The sequence below is a fragment of the Hippopotamus amphibius genome, chromosome X, assembly GCF_030028045.1.
Source record: "Hippopotamus amphibius kiboko isolate mHipAmp2 chromosome X, mHipAmp2.hap2, whole genome shotgun sequence".
NCBI classification, from domain to species: Eukaryota; Metazoa; Chordata; class Mammalia; order Artiodactyla; family Hippopotamidae; genus Hippopotamus; species Hippopotamus amphibius.
Genome location: NC_080203.1, coordinates 45,930,098 through 45,948,933, shown reverse-complemented (window position 1 = coordinate 45,948,933; position 18,836 = coordinate 45,930,098). Strand labels below are relative to the sequence as shown.

The window sequence follows — 18,836 nt, the reverse complement described above, 5'->3', positions numbered from 1 at the left end:
CAACTGAGGGTGGAGAATACAGGAAGTGAACACAGAGAATGGAAGTGAAGTAAGCAGACAAGGAGGTGAAGTAAGCAGACAAGCACTGGACTCTCTCTGGGTGCCAGGCCCTGTGCCTATCCTCTCATGACCCAAGGAAGGTTCTTACCAAAAGCACTCCTGGTTCTCAGCTGCAGACAGTGGTGACCTGGGGGCTGCCATGAGGTGCCCAGCCGAAGGACTATACCCTTATCAACTCCTTCCCCATTGAAAGCCACCAGAGCTACCCCTCCATTGCCATCTCCCTGCTCTTTGCTTCTGGATATTGGAAAAAGGTCCCCCTGTGGAAACCTCCACACCTGACTCTTGAAGGGCTTTCCTCATGCAAATGATAACTCTACCTTCCCCAGTTCTCAAAAGTTGTCCTGCACACCATGGAACAGGGACTCTGAGGTAAAGAAGGAAATACCTGCCTCTCAGAAGTATGTCATCTTCATGTTTTTACCTGACATGTTGTACTTTTATAAGTAATGACTTTATGCACTTCCTATACACAGGCTGTTGATACACACACACGCACACACGGAGATATGTTGTCAATTCCATTTTGATTCTACGTCATCTCCCCATGAAATTGAGCCCAATGAATGCTTTTCCAAGGTAATGAACGCATGTGCACATGTATGTGCACTATCATATTCATCAAAAGAGGCTTTGAGGGATTACCCCTTGGGCCTGTTTTATCAGGGGAGAGCAAAATGACCATTTCTCCAACCCTGGAAGCCCACTGTCTAAAAGAGAAGCTGCTCCATTGTCCTCTAGTGAGGATGAGGGATGGAACCTCATTCCCAAACTCCCACTTGTCTGGACAGGTGATAGAAGCTATATGAGGAGGAGCTTTGTCATCTGTGAAATGGGACTCATCTATAACACAGGGCTGTCCTGAGGAGTGAATGAGAAAACCTGGAGCTAAGGCAGGCATTATGGAAAGGTGTTTTTCATTGTTTCTCCTAATAAGAATATAGATATCTTTATGAAGGAAGCAAATATCTCTCTGGTATGCCTTGAGTTCAAAGTTTTAAAGACAGAAGGATCTCTAGTTTCTTGGGAGACCCAGAAGCTCCTAAGAGCTGCCAAACATTGTGCCCCTGAGCAGACCCTAATCCAGTTTCCCACGTTGGGAAGACATACTTGCCTTTGACTCACGTGGTGAGCTCAGTGAGAGACAGCACCAGGGCAGCAAGCTGTGGTGTTTGCCTAACTGCTGCTCCTGGACTGCTCCATATGTTAATACATTTATAGGAAAATTCTAGACCTGTCTCCCATTCAACAGTGCAGGGGTCCTCAGATCATGCATCATCCAGCCACACACACCAGAATTTCAACCATCTGCTGCCTACCTGTGAGACAAAAAACTAAAAAGTACTACCATTTCATTGAAATACAACTGTCCATTCCTTCAAACATTAATAACTAAGTATATATTGGGCTTAAAATTTACACTATTCCATTCGAGGTGTCTCTTTAATTCTGTAGTAGAAATAAGAAGCTAAGAAGGAAAATGAATACATGGGGAAATTTAAGCGTTAAAAATGAGCTGAGATGGCTCCTTCACATTAGCTTTTAAACTTGCACAAGTTTCAAGGCATTGAAGATTAAATAATCCCTCTTTGGACCCCTCTTTCCCATTCAGTCACAAGCCTCTGTCTTTGCCTTTGTCTCTCTATTTCCTTCTCTCTCTCTCTCTTTCTCATGATGAGATCTCATTTTCTGTAGATAAATATACAAATATAAATACATGCACAAATATGTAAACACCTACATAAGCAAACTTTCAGGAAGATATAATGAGGATGAAAACATTCAAGGGTTACCTTTGGGTAGTATGTTTTGGGGTAATTATTTTTTCCCCTCCACATACACTGTGACAAATACAGTGGAATGAACCTCATGCACAGTGCATCAAGGCAAAAACTCCTGAACACCCAACACGGTCCATGAATTCATAAAACATAATATGAGGCTGCTCAAAATAACTAGGTAGCTTAGTATGTACTAAGAATGAAATGTTCAGATTAAAAATAACTGAAATAAGGAAAACAAATTACCTTCAAGTTCCCATTAATCACTACTCTACTCTTCCCAGCTCCCTCCTATCTCCATGCAAACCCAGCACTCACTTGTGAGACCACTGGAGGTTCATCCCATATTTGGTGGAGAAAGCCAGCGCCATTTACTGCTACTCTGGGGAGAAGATGTGCATGAAGCTGGCGGAAGGTGTAGGCATTGGGATGCAGACTGCACACTCTGAGTCTCACTGGGGCTGGCTTCCCTCATAAATAGCTCGTCATTCACGATGCATAGACTGGAGAAAAACGGACACTCAAACAACTGGACGAATGGACCAACCCAGTCCCCCAACAATGATCCTGCTCCCACTGCCACTGAGCAACTAGATACGTTTCATACCCCTCCTGTGTCTGTCCCCCAGGTTCCTTGACTGTTATCTATGCTCCCCCCCCCCCCGCCCACATAGCCCACCTTGGGAGAGATTGTCTACCAGCTTCACTAGATTTATAAGTTAATCCCCAACCTAGGGACGATTTCATATTTCCCCTTTGCAACAGGCCAAGGAGTCGATGGTCTGATTCCCGTTTTCAGAAGAAGACACTAAGTCACAGAGAGGTCATGTGACTTGATCAAGGTCACACAGCAAGTGAGTCTTGGGTCAAGGAGAGAACCCAAAGCCGATTCCAGAGCCCATGCTCTTCTTAACCACTAGCTGACACTGCTCCTTGGATCTACCTGCTGCCTTTCCACCATACTGAGTAACCCTAAGGTCTGCATCACCACATTCCCCCGCCCCTGAGCCCAGGCTGGGATGGGCGTTCCCACCCACAACACGGTCTCACCTGGAAAAGCTGCCAGGGGTAGCGATGAAGGTCCGGGTGAAGGCGCGCACAAGGCCCTGAGAACTTCCTTTCACTTCAACAACAAACAACAGTACCCCTTAGAGCCACGGGTGCTTTACACACTTACACGGGGGTCCCCAGGCAGGGTCATGACTTGACACTTAGGCTGAGGGGACAGTTGTTCACTGGGGCCAGGGTGTCAGGAATGGGGAGGGCAACCATAGGAGCAGTCTGCTCCCAGTGACAGGGCCCCATGACAACCACGTCACAAGGTCATGAGATGCATTTGTCACAGCTGCCCAAGAGGTGGATATCACTACCCCATTTTGCAAATGAGGAAACCTCGAGGTTAAGGAATGGCCTAAGTTCTCAGAGTAGGGATCTGGGATGAGAGCCACCAAACGCCACAGCCTGTGTCCCTAACGCCCAGGGTGTGCGGGGCAGACAGACATGGACACAGCTCAGACCTGGGTTGGCTGTGGGAAGACTGACGGCTAGAGAACCCAGTGGAGATGGGATGAGAAGGGAAGGGAAGGGAAGGGAAGGGAAGGGAAGGGAAGGGGAGGGGAGGGAAGGGAAGGGAGGGAAGGGAAGGGAAGGGGAGGGGAGGCAAGGGAAGCCTGGAGGGTTCTGGGAGGGAGCCTTTCCAGGGGGAGGGAGCAGTGGGGCATCTGGGGAGGGGTCTACACACACTCACCTTCCTTGAACACCCCATTGACAGAGAAGCAAAGCATTGTTTCCTGAAAGGGAAGAGCCCAGGCACTCAGTCACCACCTCAACCTAAACTTACCCACCTGCGGCTTCCTGGGCCCGTCCCAGGGAGGAAGTAGGTGCTCACCTTCTGGAACCACAAGTCCACCACAAAGGAGCTAAAGTCATACTCAGTCTTCGGCAACACACAGAGGGTGTGCACAATGTCACCTCTTGTATACTTCAGCAGCTGGACCCGCAGATCTGTGGGGGGAGGGGAAGCAAGCCAAGGCCAGGGGCTGCCTCGCCCTGGAACCTATGATTGACCCCTTTCCCGCCCAGTCTTCCCATCACACACTCACGGGGGTCCTTGAGCTTCTTCATATTCCTGCTCTCCTTGAAGTACTCGCCCAAGCTGCTTCTAAGAGACAAAGAGGAACAATGGGTGGTGGTCTGACCAGCATGGGTGCTTGCAGGAGCTGGCCTGTGTCTGCTGGGGAGCTACACGCCCCAGGAGCAGAGCCCAGGCTGTGATACTCACGGGGCTGGGTCCTCGGGGTGGAAGGGAATGGTCAGGGAGAAGCAGGCCTCCTCGTGATAAGCACCCAGGAGATGCTTTCGGTCTCCATAGTCATGGATCAAGTAATACCTGAGGGGGAGCAACAAGGACCATCTGTATGTGTGGTCTGGACCTCAAATGAGACTTGAAAACTCCCATGAGCAGACCTGAGCTTGGGTGGCCTCACCTGTCCTAGCCCTCCTCCCCTCCTCCCCTTGCTCAGCTTCCCAGGGGTACTTACTGCTGCAGGAATTGCAGGACTAGACTCTTCAGCTCATCAGATTCAAAGAAACTTCCCTGGAATCAAAACAGTCTTCAGGACCAGGGCTGACACCCCCTCCTCATGCACCACCTGAAACCCTGCTTCACCTCCAAGCTCACCTCGCAGGCTGGTAGGAGCTTGCGGGCTTCAATACCACACTTAGTCGGTGGGGGTGCCTCCTGGCCATCCTGGGGGAGGGAAGAGGATGTCAGCAGTGTAGACCAGGAGGTGGTGCTGGATGATCAAGGAAAAGGATGGGCCCAGGAGAGGGTGGGGGTCACAAGTCAGGTGTGAAAGGACCCCAGCATTTCCACAGGCTGGACTGTATTTTGGATCATCGCCTTGGGGTCCCCAAAGCCTGTGGAGAATGTGGTTGAAGAAGATCCAGAGCCTTTGTCAGGTTCCCACAGAGGCTGTACCATCCCCCTCCCCCCAGGACATTTAAGGGTCAGGTTCAAAACTGTACCTTGGGCAAAACCTAATGGGGTTCAGAATAGTTTGTGGGTGCTGTCAGGGCCAGTTAGCAGAGTCAGTGATCAAGGAATATACTTACCAAGCTTAGTAACTTGGGGAACAATTCCAGGATGGAGCTGCCAAAATCAAGACAAAAGAGAAAAGTCAGTGAAACTGAGGAGGTGACCCCCCTCGTGGGAGCAAGTACACTTACAGCAGACACAGCCCAGTGTGCCCCACCCACACTCCACTGTCCCAGGCTTCCAGGGCCCTGGGCACCTCCCCCATGGACTGACCCAGAGGGAGAGTGTTCCCTCCCTCCCTCCCTAATCCCACTCCTTCCCCTGGGTAGCTCCCACCCAGACTGCCCTGACTCCCTTCTCCAGTGCCACAAGGACTAGCATTTCAAACTTATGCTACAGGCCTTCCTTCCCCTCCCTTCCTTCCTCCAGGGCCCCACTGGAGGCTGTGGAGAGAAGAGGGAATGGGGTGGGAGCCCAGGGCTCTGCTACCTCCCTGGGGGTCCAGCACTCTGCCAAGACAAGGACACCCCCACCCCATGGATGGCCCAGGATGCTGGGCCAGGGAGGTGAGTGAGGAGGGGATCAGGAGGCAGGGAGGGAGATGGAGGGGGATGAAGACAGAAAAGGAGTGAAGGTAGGAGGGGAGATGAGAGAGACATGGGGGCATAGAGACAAGGGAGAGAGAAAGCAAAGGGAAGGGAGAGAAGCTCTACTGTGGAGGGGGTCAGGGAAGAAGAGAGGAGAAAGAGGAAATGGCGGTCCTGCTGCAGCCCTGTCCTTCACCTGCCCTGGGATGGCCCAGGCACTCCAGGTAGGAATGGAAAATAGGCACATGTTGGACTGGGGGCCCAATGGGTGCTGCTTGGAACTTTGTCGACTTTGTGACACACAGAGAGGAGAACATAGGGCCTGAGGTCCTCCCAGAGGACCAGGTCCGCTGCCCCCTGCAAACAGGCAGTGTCAGGGGAAGCTCAGGCTCCCAGGGGCAGCAGCAGATACATCTGACCTTATGTTGGTTGACTTATCATGGAGGGTGGTGCACAGGGGGTCTCTGTCCGCACACATCCCTTCTGGCTCCGGCTGCTGGTCCTTGTCCATCTCCCCTGCAGACTTCACCTGTAATTATAGAGAGGAACCACACGGACCAGAGAAACACAGCCAGGATGGCCCTGCATCCACCAGTCCCATCCTTTCCCTACAAATCCACTTCCCTTCCTCTGTCACCTTCCCATAAGCCTTCCCACTTTCCCTTCAAAGACGGCTCTGGGTACCACAGATCACCTCAGTGTTGCAGAGGTTCAAGTTCTTGGTGTCAGAAGCATTCTGCATAGTGTTGGACAGGCCACCCGGCTGGTAGGGTTGCTTGTTGCTCAGGTTCAAGGACAAAAGCTGTGATGAGGAAAGAGTTAGAGTGAGGACCCCAACAGGGGATACCTGAGACCAATCTGCCTCTTCTACATAATCTCTCACACCATCACCACCAGCCCCAACATTGGGACTAAGTCCTCACCTTGGGCATATTCCCTGGATGGATCTGCAGGGAGGCAGCCATACCATTTCTAGGGTTCTGTGCCATTCCAACATCATGGGTCATCAAGTCTCCAGGAAGAGAGGACGAGGGAAACAGAGTCTGGGAATTGTCAAGAGATTGCTGGGAGGCATCACATTGTTTGTTCACAGTCAGCTGCAGAGTGAGGGGTGGGATCCAAGGCTCTGAGTCTGAGGTGGTGATTGAGGGCAATTGGTGGGTCTGGCTGTGAGTGCACAGCTTGTGTTGGGTCTGCATTACCTTTATCTGCTCCACCTTTCCTGACTTCAGTTCCTTCAGCACAGACTGGGGTGCATCACAGGGCTCAACAAAGATAGCTATCTGTAGAGAACACAAGAGGGGCTCTGTGAGGACCAGGAAATCTGAGCCTTGGGATCAAGCAAGACCATGTCCCTGTCCTGCCCTTTTGCCCCCAGCTAAACCTGCTCATGCCCTTGACACACACCCTTTCATTATACTCATTGTAAATCTTGCCACTGACATTCTTCAATGCAAAGGCAATGTTGGCATCCTCAACAAAGAACTGGGCCTGCATTTTCTCATAGTGAAACTGTAGAGAGAGTGACAAGAGAAGCAGAATATGAGACCAGAGCCATTTCTCATCTGGGCCTGCCATCCACCCCGTTTCCTCTCATCGGCCTCAATGTCTCTTACTTCAACTGGGGTGAAGGGGACGCTGCATTTCTTTTGAATCAAACTCAGCAGCCACTTCTCATCATATTTTATACCAAAGGGAATCTAGGAGCCAAAGAAAAAATGCGAGAAAGAAAATTGATACAACGAAATCCAAGGTTAAGATAAGACCCAACTGTGTCTTGCTTTAGGACCTTGTTTCAGGCTTTAAATAATTTCTTAAAATAGGACAATATCTGTTATCACTAACTTTTATACCAGGCATGGATTTCCTAAATACCCTTTCTTACCATTCAAATACTTGTCCTGAGAAAATCGACTTAAACTGTTTCACACATACTTCCTTTCATAAAGTTCTAAGAGATCCTACCTAAGGCAGAACTGGCCTGCCCCTCTGACAAGGACCCCAGAGACCCAACCTCCTCCCACACTCAGCTTGAGCCAAACCGAGCCTTTTGGTGTGAAGTGGCTCCATCTCCTTGGCACTAGTTTCCTCCTTTGCTCTCAGACAGTCTCTCCCATGCTCCCTGCAGTCAGTCTGTTCCCTTTACATGGCTTCTCTGATCCTGCCCTCAGATGATCTAGCAAGTTAACTCCTAGTAAGAACATGGCAGATTACCAACTCCACTGACCCAGAACAGTTCCCAGCATCTCTACATGAGTCCAACATGACTCCCACTGTCATCTTCTCCATATTAGGTCCACTTAGCCAGGACACTCACCATGATCTTGAACCAGCTCCCCAAGGTCTCATCCTGCCCGTTTCTCTCCATTCTTCTCTCTGGAGGCTTTTGTTCCGTCTCCATGGTAACATGGGTTTGGTCTTGTTTCGGAAAATTGCCTCTCCGATGATAGGACGGAATGGCGTAGGGCGCACTGTGGGGAAGTGCAGAGAAGAAAGTGATCCTCATATGCTTGGAAAGTCTTCTCTACATTTTCTCAAATGATACCAGAGCTACAATAAAGATTGCTTAACCATTAACCTGATCCCATCATTCCTCACTCTTCCAGGTTAGAGAAAAGGATGACATTTTTAACTACAAGATTATGTTCCACTAGCTAGTACACTCCAGCCATGCCGACTCATCACTTACTATCTTACTCCAGTGTCCTTGTTTGCATCACTCGTTGCTGGATCTCCATCTTGTTGTTGCTGGGATGAAGGATGAATACCAGACCTGACTTGTTCAGACCAATTGTTGTATCTCCTTCGGTAAATACTGCAGCATTTTGCTCTTTTTTGCAAGGGGGTAACTTGCTTATTGTGCCCTGAAATGGAGAAAAACATATCCGTAGTCCCAGTACCAGAAAATGTCCTGGGGAAATATCATGGCTAATGAAGAAATATCTCTGACTTTATAATCTAAATAGAAAAGTATCACAGAGCTTAAAAAAAAAAGGCTGAAAAACTTCACTGTGGTTCTGCTTCTCAGGAAATGAGAGGTGGGGAGCATTCACAGCCAAGAGGAAAACAAGCACAGAGGAAGGGGTCTGGATCTAGGATTTAGTCTGTGATGTTAGTTCCTGCTCTGCTTGGTTCAGGCTAGGTGACCTGGGACCAGTGGCTTTTCATCTCTAACTCTTACTTCTCTGCTCTGCTCTAGGTGGACCATAAAACCTACCCTGAAATCTACCCTGGTGTGACGGTTCAAGAGTCAAAGATGATCTCCCTGCCTATAGGAAAAATTAGATAAATGAAAGATAAGTCTGCTGCAAAGATCCAAAGTGGAGCCTGGAGAAACATAATATGGAAAAAACCAAAAGCGAGGGGGAGAGAATTAAAGGAGATTCAGTGAACATACCTAACACATGGTTAATGTGAGTCCCAGAAAGAAGGAGAGAGAACAATGGAGAAGTGGTATTTGAAGAGACCTTGGTTGAGAAGTTTCCAAAAGGAACAAGATATCAACTCAGTATTACAATATTATTGTAAAAGGAGAAAAGGTGTGCTTTAAGGAAAAATTCTTAAAGAAAAGACTTTCATCATTATGTAACAAAAACTCGGAAAATTTGTGACCAGAAGATTCAAACTAAAATAATTATAATACACTCTTCTTTGGGCACAAAAAATATCATCCTAGGTGGAGGCACATAGATACAGGAAAGAAAGACTAATGACATTTGTGAATATGTAGGCAAATTTAAATGAATATTGACTACATAACTCAATGATAGCAATTTCTTCTGGGTATTTAAATATATGGAGAATGAAAATGCATGACAATAAATTTAGAGGGAGTATATGAAGAATCAAAGTGTCTCAAGGTCCCATAATTGTCTGAGTTTTAAAGAACTGATTAATTAATATTAGGTTGTGAAAAGGCAAAAATGTACATTTTAATCTAAAGGGTAAACACTGCAAGAACGGTAACTAGCCACATGAGGTAACGATTTAATGGTTATATAATATTAACCATATCAAAGGGAAAGAAAGGAAAATGAACTTAGAAGAGGCAAAAATAAATATGCAATAATATGATAAACATAAATCAAATTATATCTATTTTTACGTTAAAAGATGCAGGCTAATCTTTCCAAATAGAAAGACAGATATTATCAGACTGGACAAGAAAACTTCCATCAAATGCTCCTGAAAAGAGACACGTGCAAAATTTAATCATCAGGAAAATGTGAAAATAAAAAAAATGACAAAATGTATACCTTTCCCACATTAAACAGAAAGCTGGTATAAACATATTAGTAAAAGAAAAGGTACACTTTAAAGAAAAAAGCAACATTTAGAGAAAGAGGGAGGCTTCTTTATGATAACAGGTTCAATGAAATAAGAAGATATTATACAAAATTCTAAATTTGTATGCTTGTCTTAAAACAAAGCCAACATACGCAAAGCAGAAGCTGACAGACATAAAGAGGGAATGGAGAAATTCACAGTCACAGTGGGAAATTTTAACACAGCTCATTGAGTGACATATAAAATGGCAGAGAAAAACTCAGCTAGAGGGAGAAGATTTTAAAATGACTTAAATAAATTAACAAATTCATTTAATATAGAACATTGCACATGACAACTACACATCAAACATTCCAGAATAAACCATATGCTGGGCATTAAAGCCAGCCTCAAGAACTTGCTATGGACTAAGAGAATTTACCCTGACTAGTTAATGTAAGATTCAGTGGTAATGGTGGGTTTTCTGCCCTTCCCCCACCGCTAGTATGAATCCAAGGAATATTAGTTTACACAATCCCACCCCCCACCTAGGGCATCATCCCTACTCTCCAAATCCTAGACCTGGGAAAATCTCATGACTCATGCCTTTTCCTTAGCCAGGAAAGAAACCCACCTCCTCATGGAGGGGAGGTTTTCCATGTGGAATCAGGATGCGTGTGTCAGAGCCCACTTGGCCCATTTCCTCAAGAGGTGGGAAAATAGTCAGCCTTGGCCCTCTCCACCCCTTCAATAAAGGAGGATCAGCTGGTTGGGGGTTATGTGGGTTGGGATGGGGGAGGGAACCCAGAACCCCTCTTGCCCTGTGGGAATCTGAGGACAAGGTCTCGTGCTGATCAACTCACCCATGGGGTGGCTTGAAGGCAGTGATCTGTCACCACTGTCCTCACAGGCTGCTTGTGAAGAGAATCTGTGGGTCTGGAGGTGAAGGTTTGGAGAATATCAGGAAGGCTGCCAAGGAAGGTGAGAGCAGGCCCCAAACTCTCTCAAGGCCACACAATATGGAGTCCTAACAGGAAGTCCCCTGCCCAAGGGCATAGAGAGGAGAGCCCTGGGGGCCAGAGGAGACCTAACTTCCTGTAATTACTGCCCCCTGAGTTTGCTACCAGCCTAACAACCCAGAAACTGTTTCCAACTGTACCACCCCTGCAGAGGAGGCCAACTAGAGTCAGGAGGCTTAGGGGACCTTGGTACTTATAGCTACAAACACAGGGAACTCTGTGGGCCAGACTCTATATCAGCTACACTACATTGTGTTCCTTCATTCTGCAAACTCAGAGAACTCTGAGTGCCAGCCTTAGGAAAGGCTCTGTACTTGCTACATTGCATCTGCTCTTTCATGTATTCCTCACAAGGGGACTCTGATATCAGAATCACCAACTTTCCAAGGTTGCTGAGGCTTAATGAGGTGCTGGAGCTTGTCTAGGATCATTCAGATGCTACCTAGAGAAACAGAGACAGGAATTGAGCTTCATGGAATGGGGGTGACTTCTCCAAGCATAACTTTACTAAATTCTTGGTGCAATATAGGGGATTTTCCAATGTTTACACAAAGTAACTGAATATTCTAAAAATAATCAAATGGCTAGAATTAACTCTAACCCATTCCAGAGAGATAATACCAAAACAACAACAACAACAATGACAAAAAACTTGAAAATATAAAGGAAATACCAAACAGAGATTGGTGGGTCACTGTAATGACAATAAAAAGAAAATATCATAGCCTCTCCTTTTTAGAAAAAAGTAGTCAATGTAGGTAGATATCCCCTAGTGGTTACAGCCAGAACTGTAGCTCTGAAAGTCTCAAATCAGAGGGATTTGTAAAGAGGGAAGGTGGGAGCAGACTGGGCTTCAGTTTATGAGCCAGAACTTTCTGGAATTTTCCAATACCTTCTGGAATTTTACACTACTTGCCCTCCTTCCCTTCCTAGATCACTATGCCCTGAGAGAGGAAGTCCACTGCCTGACAGAAGTGAAGAAAAATCTGCACATGAGAGCGTGAACATCTGAGGTGAGGGAAACGTAAGACAGAAATGCATATGAATACACATATACACTAAGTCAAAAGTTGAAAATTTTGACTTTTTATGAAACAGTATTATGTGAACTCTTTGATAACATGGTAAATATATGTGAACATTTTTTGTCAGTTGATTATTAGACATTTTCAAGTGTTCCTCTTGACAAATTAGCCTAATCACAAAATATTAAACATTAAAAATGTTTACTTAGAAAATAAAATCATTCTGCATCTTCCATCAACATGAGCCCCTCACCATCACTCTCAGATACCCAATATATCCAATGTAAAAGGATTGGTGCACATTTTCCAGATGTGTTTCTCTTTAGGTAATGTGTATACCTATGTTAAAGCATTTGTGTAGTTATGTAGTTCTAGATATATTATTTTTAAAATTTTCAATTACAGGGACTTCCCTGGCTGTCCATTGGTTAAGACTCCATGCTTCCAATGCAGAGGGCATGCATGCAATCCCTGGTTGGGGAACTAATATCCTGCATGTTGCAAGGTGCAAAATTAAATTCATTAACTAATTAATTAAATAAAATTTTCAATTTCATAAGTAATTTTATGCAAATTGATTTTTTCATTTATTATGACATCTTTAGATTTTCATTTCTTCGGTTAGTGGTTTGGCATCTTTCCAGATCTTTATTGAAGAAGCATTTTGATTTTTAGATGAATTGAATTACTTGTGTTTATCTTTTGTCCCTTTGTCTACCAATTAATAGAAATTCTGTTTGTTCTTGCATATGAGCACAAAATCTGTAAAATTGTTTGAAATGTTCTCTCCCAGGTTTTCAATCTTTTAATTTTTTCTTTTAATAGCACAGAAATTGTTTTAATTTTCATGGATATTTTAAATTTAAAAATAATATAGCTATGATAGAAAAAATGAGTGATACATAGGGTTGCATAAAATACTAATCCACTGGGAATTCTAGATCCAAAGCCTTGATGGCTTCGGGTCCGTTGGTGTAAGTGGGGTGAAAAAGTCTCCTACTATTATTGTGTTACTGTCGATTTCCCCTTTTACGGCTGTTAGCATTTGCCTTATGTGTTGAGGGGCTCCTATACTGGGTGCATAGATGTTTACAATTGTTATATCTTCTTCTTGCATTGATCCCTTGATCATGACGTAGTGTCCTTCCTTGTCTCTTGTAATAAAATTAGACCTCTTTAAGGTCTAATTTTTCTGATATGAGTATTGCTACTTCAACTTTCTTTTGACTTCCATTTGCATGGAATATCCTTTTCCATCCCCTTCATTTCAGTCCTTATGTGTCCCTAAGTCTGAAGTGGGTTTCTTGTAGACAGTATATATAAGGGTCTTGTTTTTGTATCCATTCAGGCAGTCTGTGTCTTTTGGTTGGAGCATTTAATCCATTTACATTCAAGGTGATTATTGACATGTATGCTCCTATTACCATTTTCTTAGTTGTTTTGGGTTTGTTTTTGTAGGTGTTTTCCTTCTCTTTTGTTTCCTGCCTAGAGAAGTTCCTTTAGCGGTTGTTGTAAGGCTGTTTTGGTGGTGCTGAATTCTCTTAACTTTTGCTTGTCTGTAAAGCTTTTGATTTCTCTGTCAAATCTGAATGAGATTCTTGCTGGGGAGAGTATTCTTGGCTGCAGGTTTTTTTTCTTTCAAGATTTTAATTACCTCCTGCCACTCCCTTCTGGCCTTCAGAGTTTCTGCAGAGATCAGCTGTTATCCCTATGGGTTCTCCCTTATATGTTATTTGTTGCTTTTGTCTTGTTGCTTTTAATATTTTTTCTCTGTGTTTAATTTTCCTTGGTTTAATTAATATGTGCCTTGGTTTGTTTCTCCTTGGCTTTATTCTGTATGAGACTCTCTGCACTTCTTGGACTTGGTTTACTATTGCCTTTCCCATGTAGGTTAAGTATTCCACCATAATCTCATCAAATATTTTCTCAGACCTTTCTTTTTATCTTCTTCTTCTGGGACACCTATGATTCGAACATTGGTAAGCTTAATGTTAACTCCGAGGCCTCTGAGACTGTCTTCCATTCTTTTTATTCTTTTTTCTTTTTCCTGCTCTGTGGCAGTTATTTCCCCCATTCTATCTTCCAACTCACTAGCTCGTTCTTCTGCTTCAGTTATTCTGTTGTGTATACCACCTAGAGTATTTTTAATTTCAGTTGTTGTGCTGTTCATTACTGTTTGCTTGCTCTTTAGTTCTTCTAGGTCCTTTTTTGAATGTTTCTTGTATTTTCTGTATTTTGTTATCGAGATTTTGGATCATCTTTACTATCATTACTCTGAATTCTTTTTCAGGCAATTTGCCATTTTCTTCTTCATTTATTTGGTCTTGTGGGTTTTTATCTTGCTCCTTTGCCTGCAAGGTGTGCCTTTGTTTTCTCATTTTGTCTAATTTATTGTAATTGCTGTCTCCTTTCCCTATGCTGCTTAGCAGTAATTCCTCTTATCTCTGTTCTGTTTGGCTTGAGGTGTCAAGCACTGGAGCTTGCTGGACTTTGGTTGGATTTGGAGCTTGGTGCTGAGAATGAGAACTCTGGTGGAGCACTTGCTGATTAACATTCCATGGGGTCAGGACTTCTCTGGTGGTCCAATGTCCTGGACTCTGCTCTGCTGTCTCAGAGGTCCAGGTTTAACCCCTGGCCAGGGCACCAAGACCCTGGAAGCTGCACAGCCTGCAGAAAAAGCAGGTAGAAGGAGAGCAAAGAAACAAAGGAAGAAAAAAGGGAAGAAGGGGAAAGGACAGAGAGATCCCCAAGACTGGTGATAAAAGCAATTCTAATCAGTCAAAATCACACAAGGAGATGTGCACACTTGCACTTGCAAAAAGAAAAGAGGAAAACAAACCAAAGAGAAGAGAAAAAGAGAGAGAAAAGACAAGAAAGAAGAGAGCACTGATACCAATTACAAGCAATTCCACATACCAATACATACAGTAAGGATTTAACTTAACAAATACCTAAAACCAGAAACAAGACAAACATACCAAGAAGTCCTCCAATATTTCTAGGTAGGGCTCTGCATCTGCTGTGGAGGAGACTATGGAGAGCTCAGACCGTGATCTGGTAGTAGTCCTGTGTGTATTTGTCCCCCACAGTCCCCAGTTGCCCCCTATGTCTACAGTCTCTATTGTAGAAACACTCGCCTATTCAGGTGATCCACAGATGCAGGGTCTATCAAGCCTATTGTGGGCATTAAATCTGCTCCTCCCATGGCTGTTTCTCTTTCTTTTCTTCGGTCCTGCAGTCCTCAGGGATCAGTTTTGGTTTTGGTCCCTACTTTGTGTTTGGGTTGCTCTCAGGAGGCGGTTCCCCACCCAGGCAAGAGGGGGTGAAAGAGGGTGATTGGGGCTCACCTGCAACTTCAGGTTGGGGGATAGGGAGGGATATGGCAGTCTAACTGAAATCTGCAGGACTGCTTGTAGCAGCAGAGCTCAGCATGAGCCTGGGGTGTGCTGTGCGTTTTCCCAGTGTAGTTGGTCCTGATCACAGGACCCTTGGTGTTGGTGGGCTTTACCTACTGCCAGGACGGTGTGGCCAGTGTCTTGCCTTACACACAGGAACCGTGGTGGCTGTGGGTGCGTGGGCTGTGGTGCCCAGCAGCAGGGCATGGGAGCAGGGTGGTGGGCAGGTGGGCAGGCATTCAGCGGGACCCAGCGCCACATAGGATGGGTGGGGATGCGGGATGGCAGGCTGACTTTTTGATACAGCAGCCGCCAGTCAGGGATGTGGGGCAGCAGTCTGGCTTTTTGATCCAGCAGCCAAGGGTTGCTCCACCTCACAGCCTGTAAGTTCTCAGAGAGGGAAGCTCCTCCCAAGCATTCTGAAACAAAAGTCCCATGCCTCACTGTCTGGCCCAGGATTTTCCCCAAACTCCCTCCTAGCTTGCTGGCTCACCTGCCCCCCAGGCTGTTCTCATGCAATCAGTCTCAGCTCTCTCCCTGGTGTCTGTTCTCCAAAGCCCAAGCCTCAGTGCCCAGCCCCCACCACCACCACTGCAGTGAGCAGTTTAGTTTCTCTGGCTGGGGAGTACTGTCTGAATCCTCCCTGTGTGGACTTCTCCACTCTGCCCTCTGCACATCTGCTGTTTCTCTCTCTTCTGGGGGCTCCAAGGCTCCCCCTTTCTTTCTCCCCCAATGAGAGGGTTCCTCAGTGTGTGGGAGCCTTCCCCCCATCACAGCTCCCTCCCAGAGTGGCTGGTCTCCTCAGGATTCCTTTGTCTCTTCTTTCCCTTCTTTTCTTTGCACTACCCAATTATGTGGAAATTCGCCTGGCTTTTTGGAGGTCTGAGGTCTCCTGCCAGCATTCGGAAGGTGTTCTGCAGGAGTGACTCCACAAGTAGATGTATTTTTGATGTATTTGTGGGAAGGAAGGTGATCTCCAGCTCCTACTCCTCCACCATCTTTTTCGAGGAACAGCTGATTTCTCAGCAGAAACTCTGCCAGCCAGAAGGGAGTGGCACAATATATTTAAAGTGATGAAAGGGAAGAACCTACAACCAAGAATACTCTACCCAGCAAAGATCTCATCTAGATTTTGTAGAGAAATCAAAAGCTTTACAGGCAAGCAACAGCTAAGAGAATTCAGCACCACCAAACCAGCCCTACAACAAATGCTAAAGGAACTTCTCTAACTGGGAAACACAAGAGAAGAAAAGGACCTACAAAAACATATCCAAAACAATTAAGAAAATGGTAATAGGAACATACATCTCGATAATTACCTTGAATGTAAATGGATTAAATGCTCCAACCAAAAGACAAAATCTGTTTGAATGGATACCAAAACAAGACTCATATATATGCTGTCTACAAGAGACCCACTTCAGACCTAGGGGCACATACAGACTGAAAGTGAGGGGATGGAAAAAGAAGATATTCCATGCAAATGGAAATCAAAGAAAGATGGAGTAGCAATAGTCATATCAGATAAAATAGACTTTAAAGTAAAGAATGTTGCAAGAGACAAGGAAGGACACTACCTAATGATCAAGGGATCAATCCAAGAAGAAGATATAACAATTATAGTTACATATACACCCAATATAGGAGCATCTCAATACATAAGGCAAATGCTAACAACTATAAAAGGGGAAATCAACAGTAACACAATAATAGTGGGAGACTTTAACACCCCCACTTAGACCAATGGACAGATCATCCAGACAGAAAATTAATAAGGAAACACAAGCTGTAAATGACACAATAGACCAGATACATTTAATTGATATTTATAGGACATTCCATCCAAAAACTGCAGATTACACTTTCTTCTCAAGCGCACATGGAACATTCTCCAAGATAGATCACCTCTTGGGTCACAAATCAAGCCTCAGTAAATTTAAGAAAATTGAAATCTTATCAAACATCTTTTCCGACCACAACAATATGAGATTAGAAACCAATTGCAAGGGAAAAAACCGTAAAAAACAAAAACACGTGGAGGTTAAACAATATCCTACGAAATCACCAAGAGATCACTGAAGAAATCAAAGAGGAAATCAAAAAATATCTAGAGACAGATGACAATGAAAACTCAATGATCCAAAACCTATGGGATGCAGCAAAAGCAGTTCTAAGAGGGAAGTTTATAGCAATACAATCCTACCTCAAGGAACAAGAGAAATCCCAAATAAACAATCTAATCTCACACCTAAAGAAACTAGAGAAACAAGAACAAACAAACCCCAAAGTTGGTAGAAGGAAAGAAATCATAAAGGTCAGAGAGAAATAAATGAAATAGAAACAGAGAAAACAATAGCAAAGATCAATAAAACTAAAAGCTGGTTCTTTGAGAAGATATGCAAAATTGATAAACCTTTAGCCAGACTCATCAAGAAAAAGAGGGAGAGGACGCAATTCAATAAAAATAGGAATGTAACAGGAGAAGTTACAACAGACACCACAGAAATAAAAAGCATCATAAGAGACTACCACAAACAACTATATGCCAATAAAATGGACAACATGGAAGAAATGGACAAATTCTTAGAAAGGTATAACCTCCCAAGACTGAATCAGGAAGAAAGAGAGAATATGAACGGACCAATCACAAGCACTGAAATTGAAACTGTGATTAAAAACCTTCCAACAATCAAAAGTCCAGGACCAGATGGCTTCAACAGGCAAATTCTATCAAACATTTAGAGAAGAGCTAACATCCAGCCTTCTCAAACTCTTCCAACCAATTGCAGAGGAAAGAACACTCTCAAACTCATTCTATAAGGTCACCATCACCCTGATACCAAATCCAGACAAAGATACCACAAAACAAGAAAATTACAGACCAATATCACTGAGTAATATACATACAAAAATCTTCAACAAAATACTAGCAAACAGAATCCAACAACACATTGAAAGGATCATACATCATGATTAAGTGGGATTTATCCCAGGAATGCAAGGATTCTTCAATATATACAAGTTAATCAATGTGATACACCATGTTAACAAATTGAAGGATTAAAAACCATATGATCATCTCAATAGATGCAGAAAAAGCTTTTGACAAAATTCAACATCGATTTATGATAAAAACTCTCCATAAAGTGGTCACAGAGGGAACCTACCTCAACATAATAAAGGCCATACACGACAAACCCACAGCAAACATCATTCTCAATGGTGAAAAATTGGAAGCATTCTCTCTAAGTTGAGGAACAAAACAAGGATGTCCACTCTCGCCACTAGTATTCAACACAGTTTTGGACTACCTTGCCACAGCACTCAGAGAAGAAAAAGAGGTAAAAGGAACACACATTGGAGAAGAAGAAGTAAAGCTGTCACTGTTCACAGATAACATGATACCATACATAGAAAATTCTAAAGATGCCACTAGAAAACTACTAGAACTAGTCAATGAATTTGGTAAAGTTGCAGGATACAAAATTAACATACAGAAGTATCTTGCATTCCTATACACTAACAATGAAAGATCAGAGAGAGAAATTAAGGAAACAATTCCATTCACCATTGCAACAAAAAGAATAAAGTATCTAGGAATACACCTACCTAAGGAGGTAAAAGACCTGTACTCGGAAAACTATGTGACACTGATGAAAGAAATCA

At 44.3% G+C, this 18,836-nt stretch overlaps 1 protein-coding gene across 1 annotated transcript; it reads right to left on the bottom strand.

The window, feature by feature from the left end:
* Positions 1–2,155: 2,155 nt before the first annotated feature.
* LOC130842113 (nuclear RNA export factor 3-like) lies at positions 2,156–7,881 on the bottom strand. The gene is given in 16 exon segments (XM_057718771.1): positions 2,156–2,281; positions 2,284–2,344; positions 2,892–2,964; positions 3,589–3,631; positions 3,730–3,845; positions 3,944–4,002; positions 4,123–4,230; positions 4,382–4,437; positions 4,522–4,590; positions 4,956–4,992; positions 5,885–5,994; positions 6,389–6,562; positions 6,668–6,744; positions 6,869–6,977; positions 7,082–7,165; positions 7,783–7,881. Coding segments are annotated over 16 exon segments (1,386 nt in total). The 5' UTR covers positions 7,867–7,881.
* Positions 7,882–18,836: the final 10,955 nt, after the last annotated feature.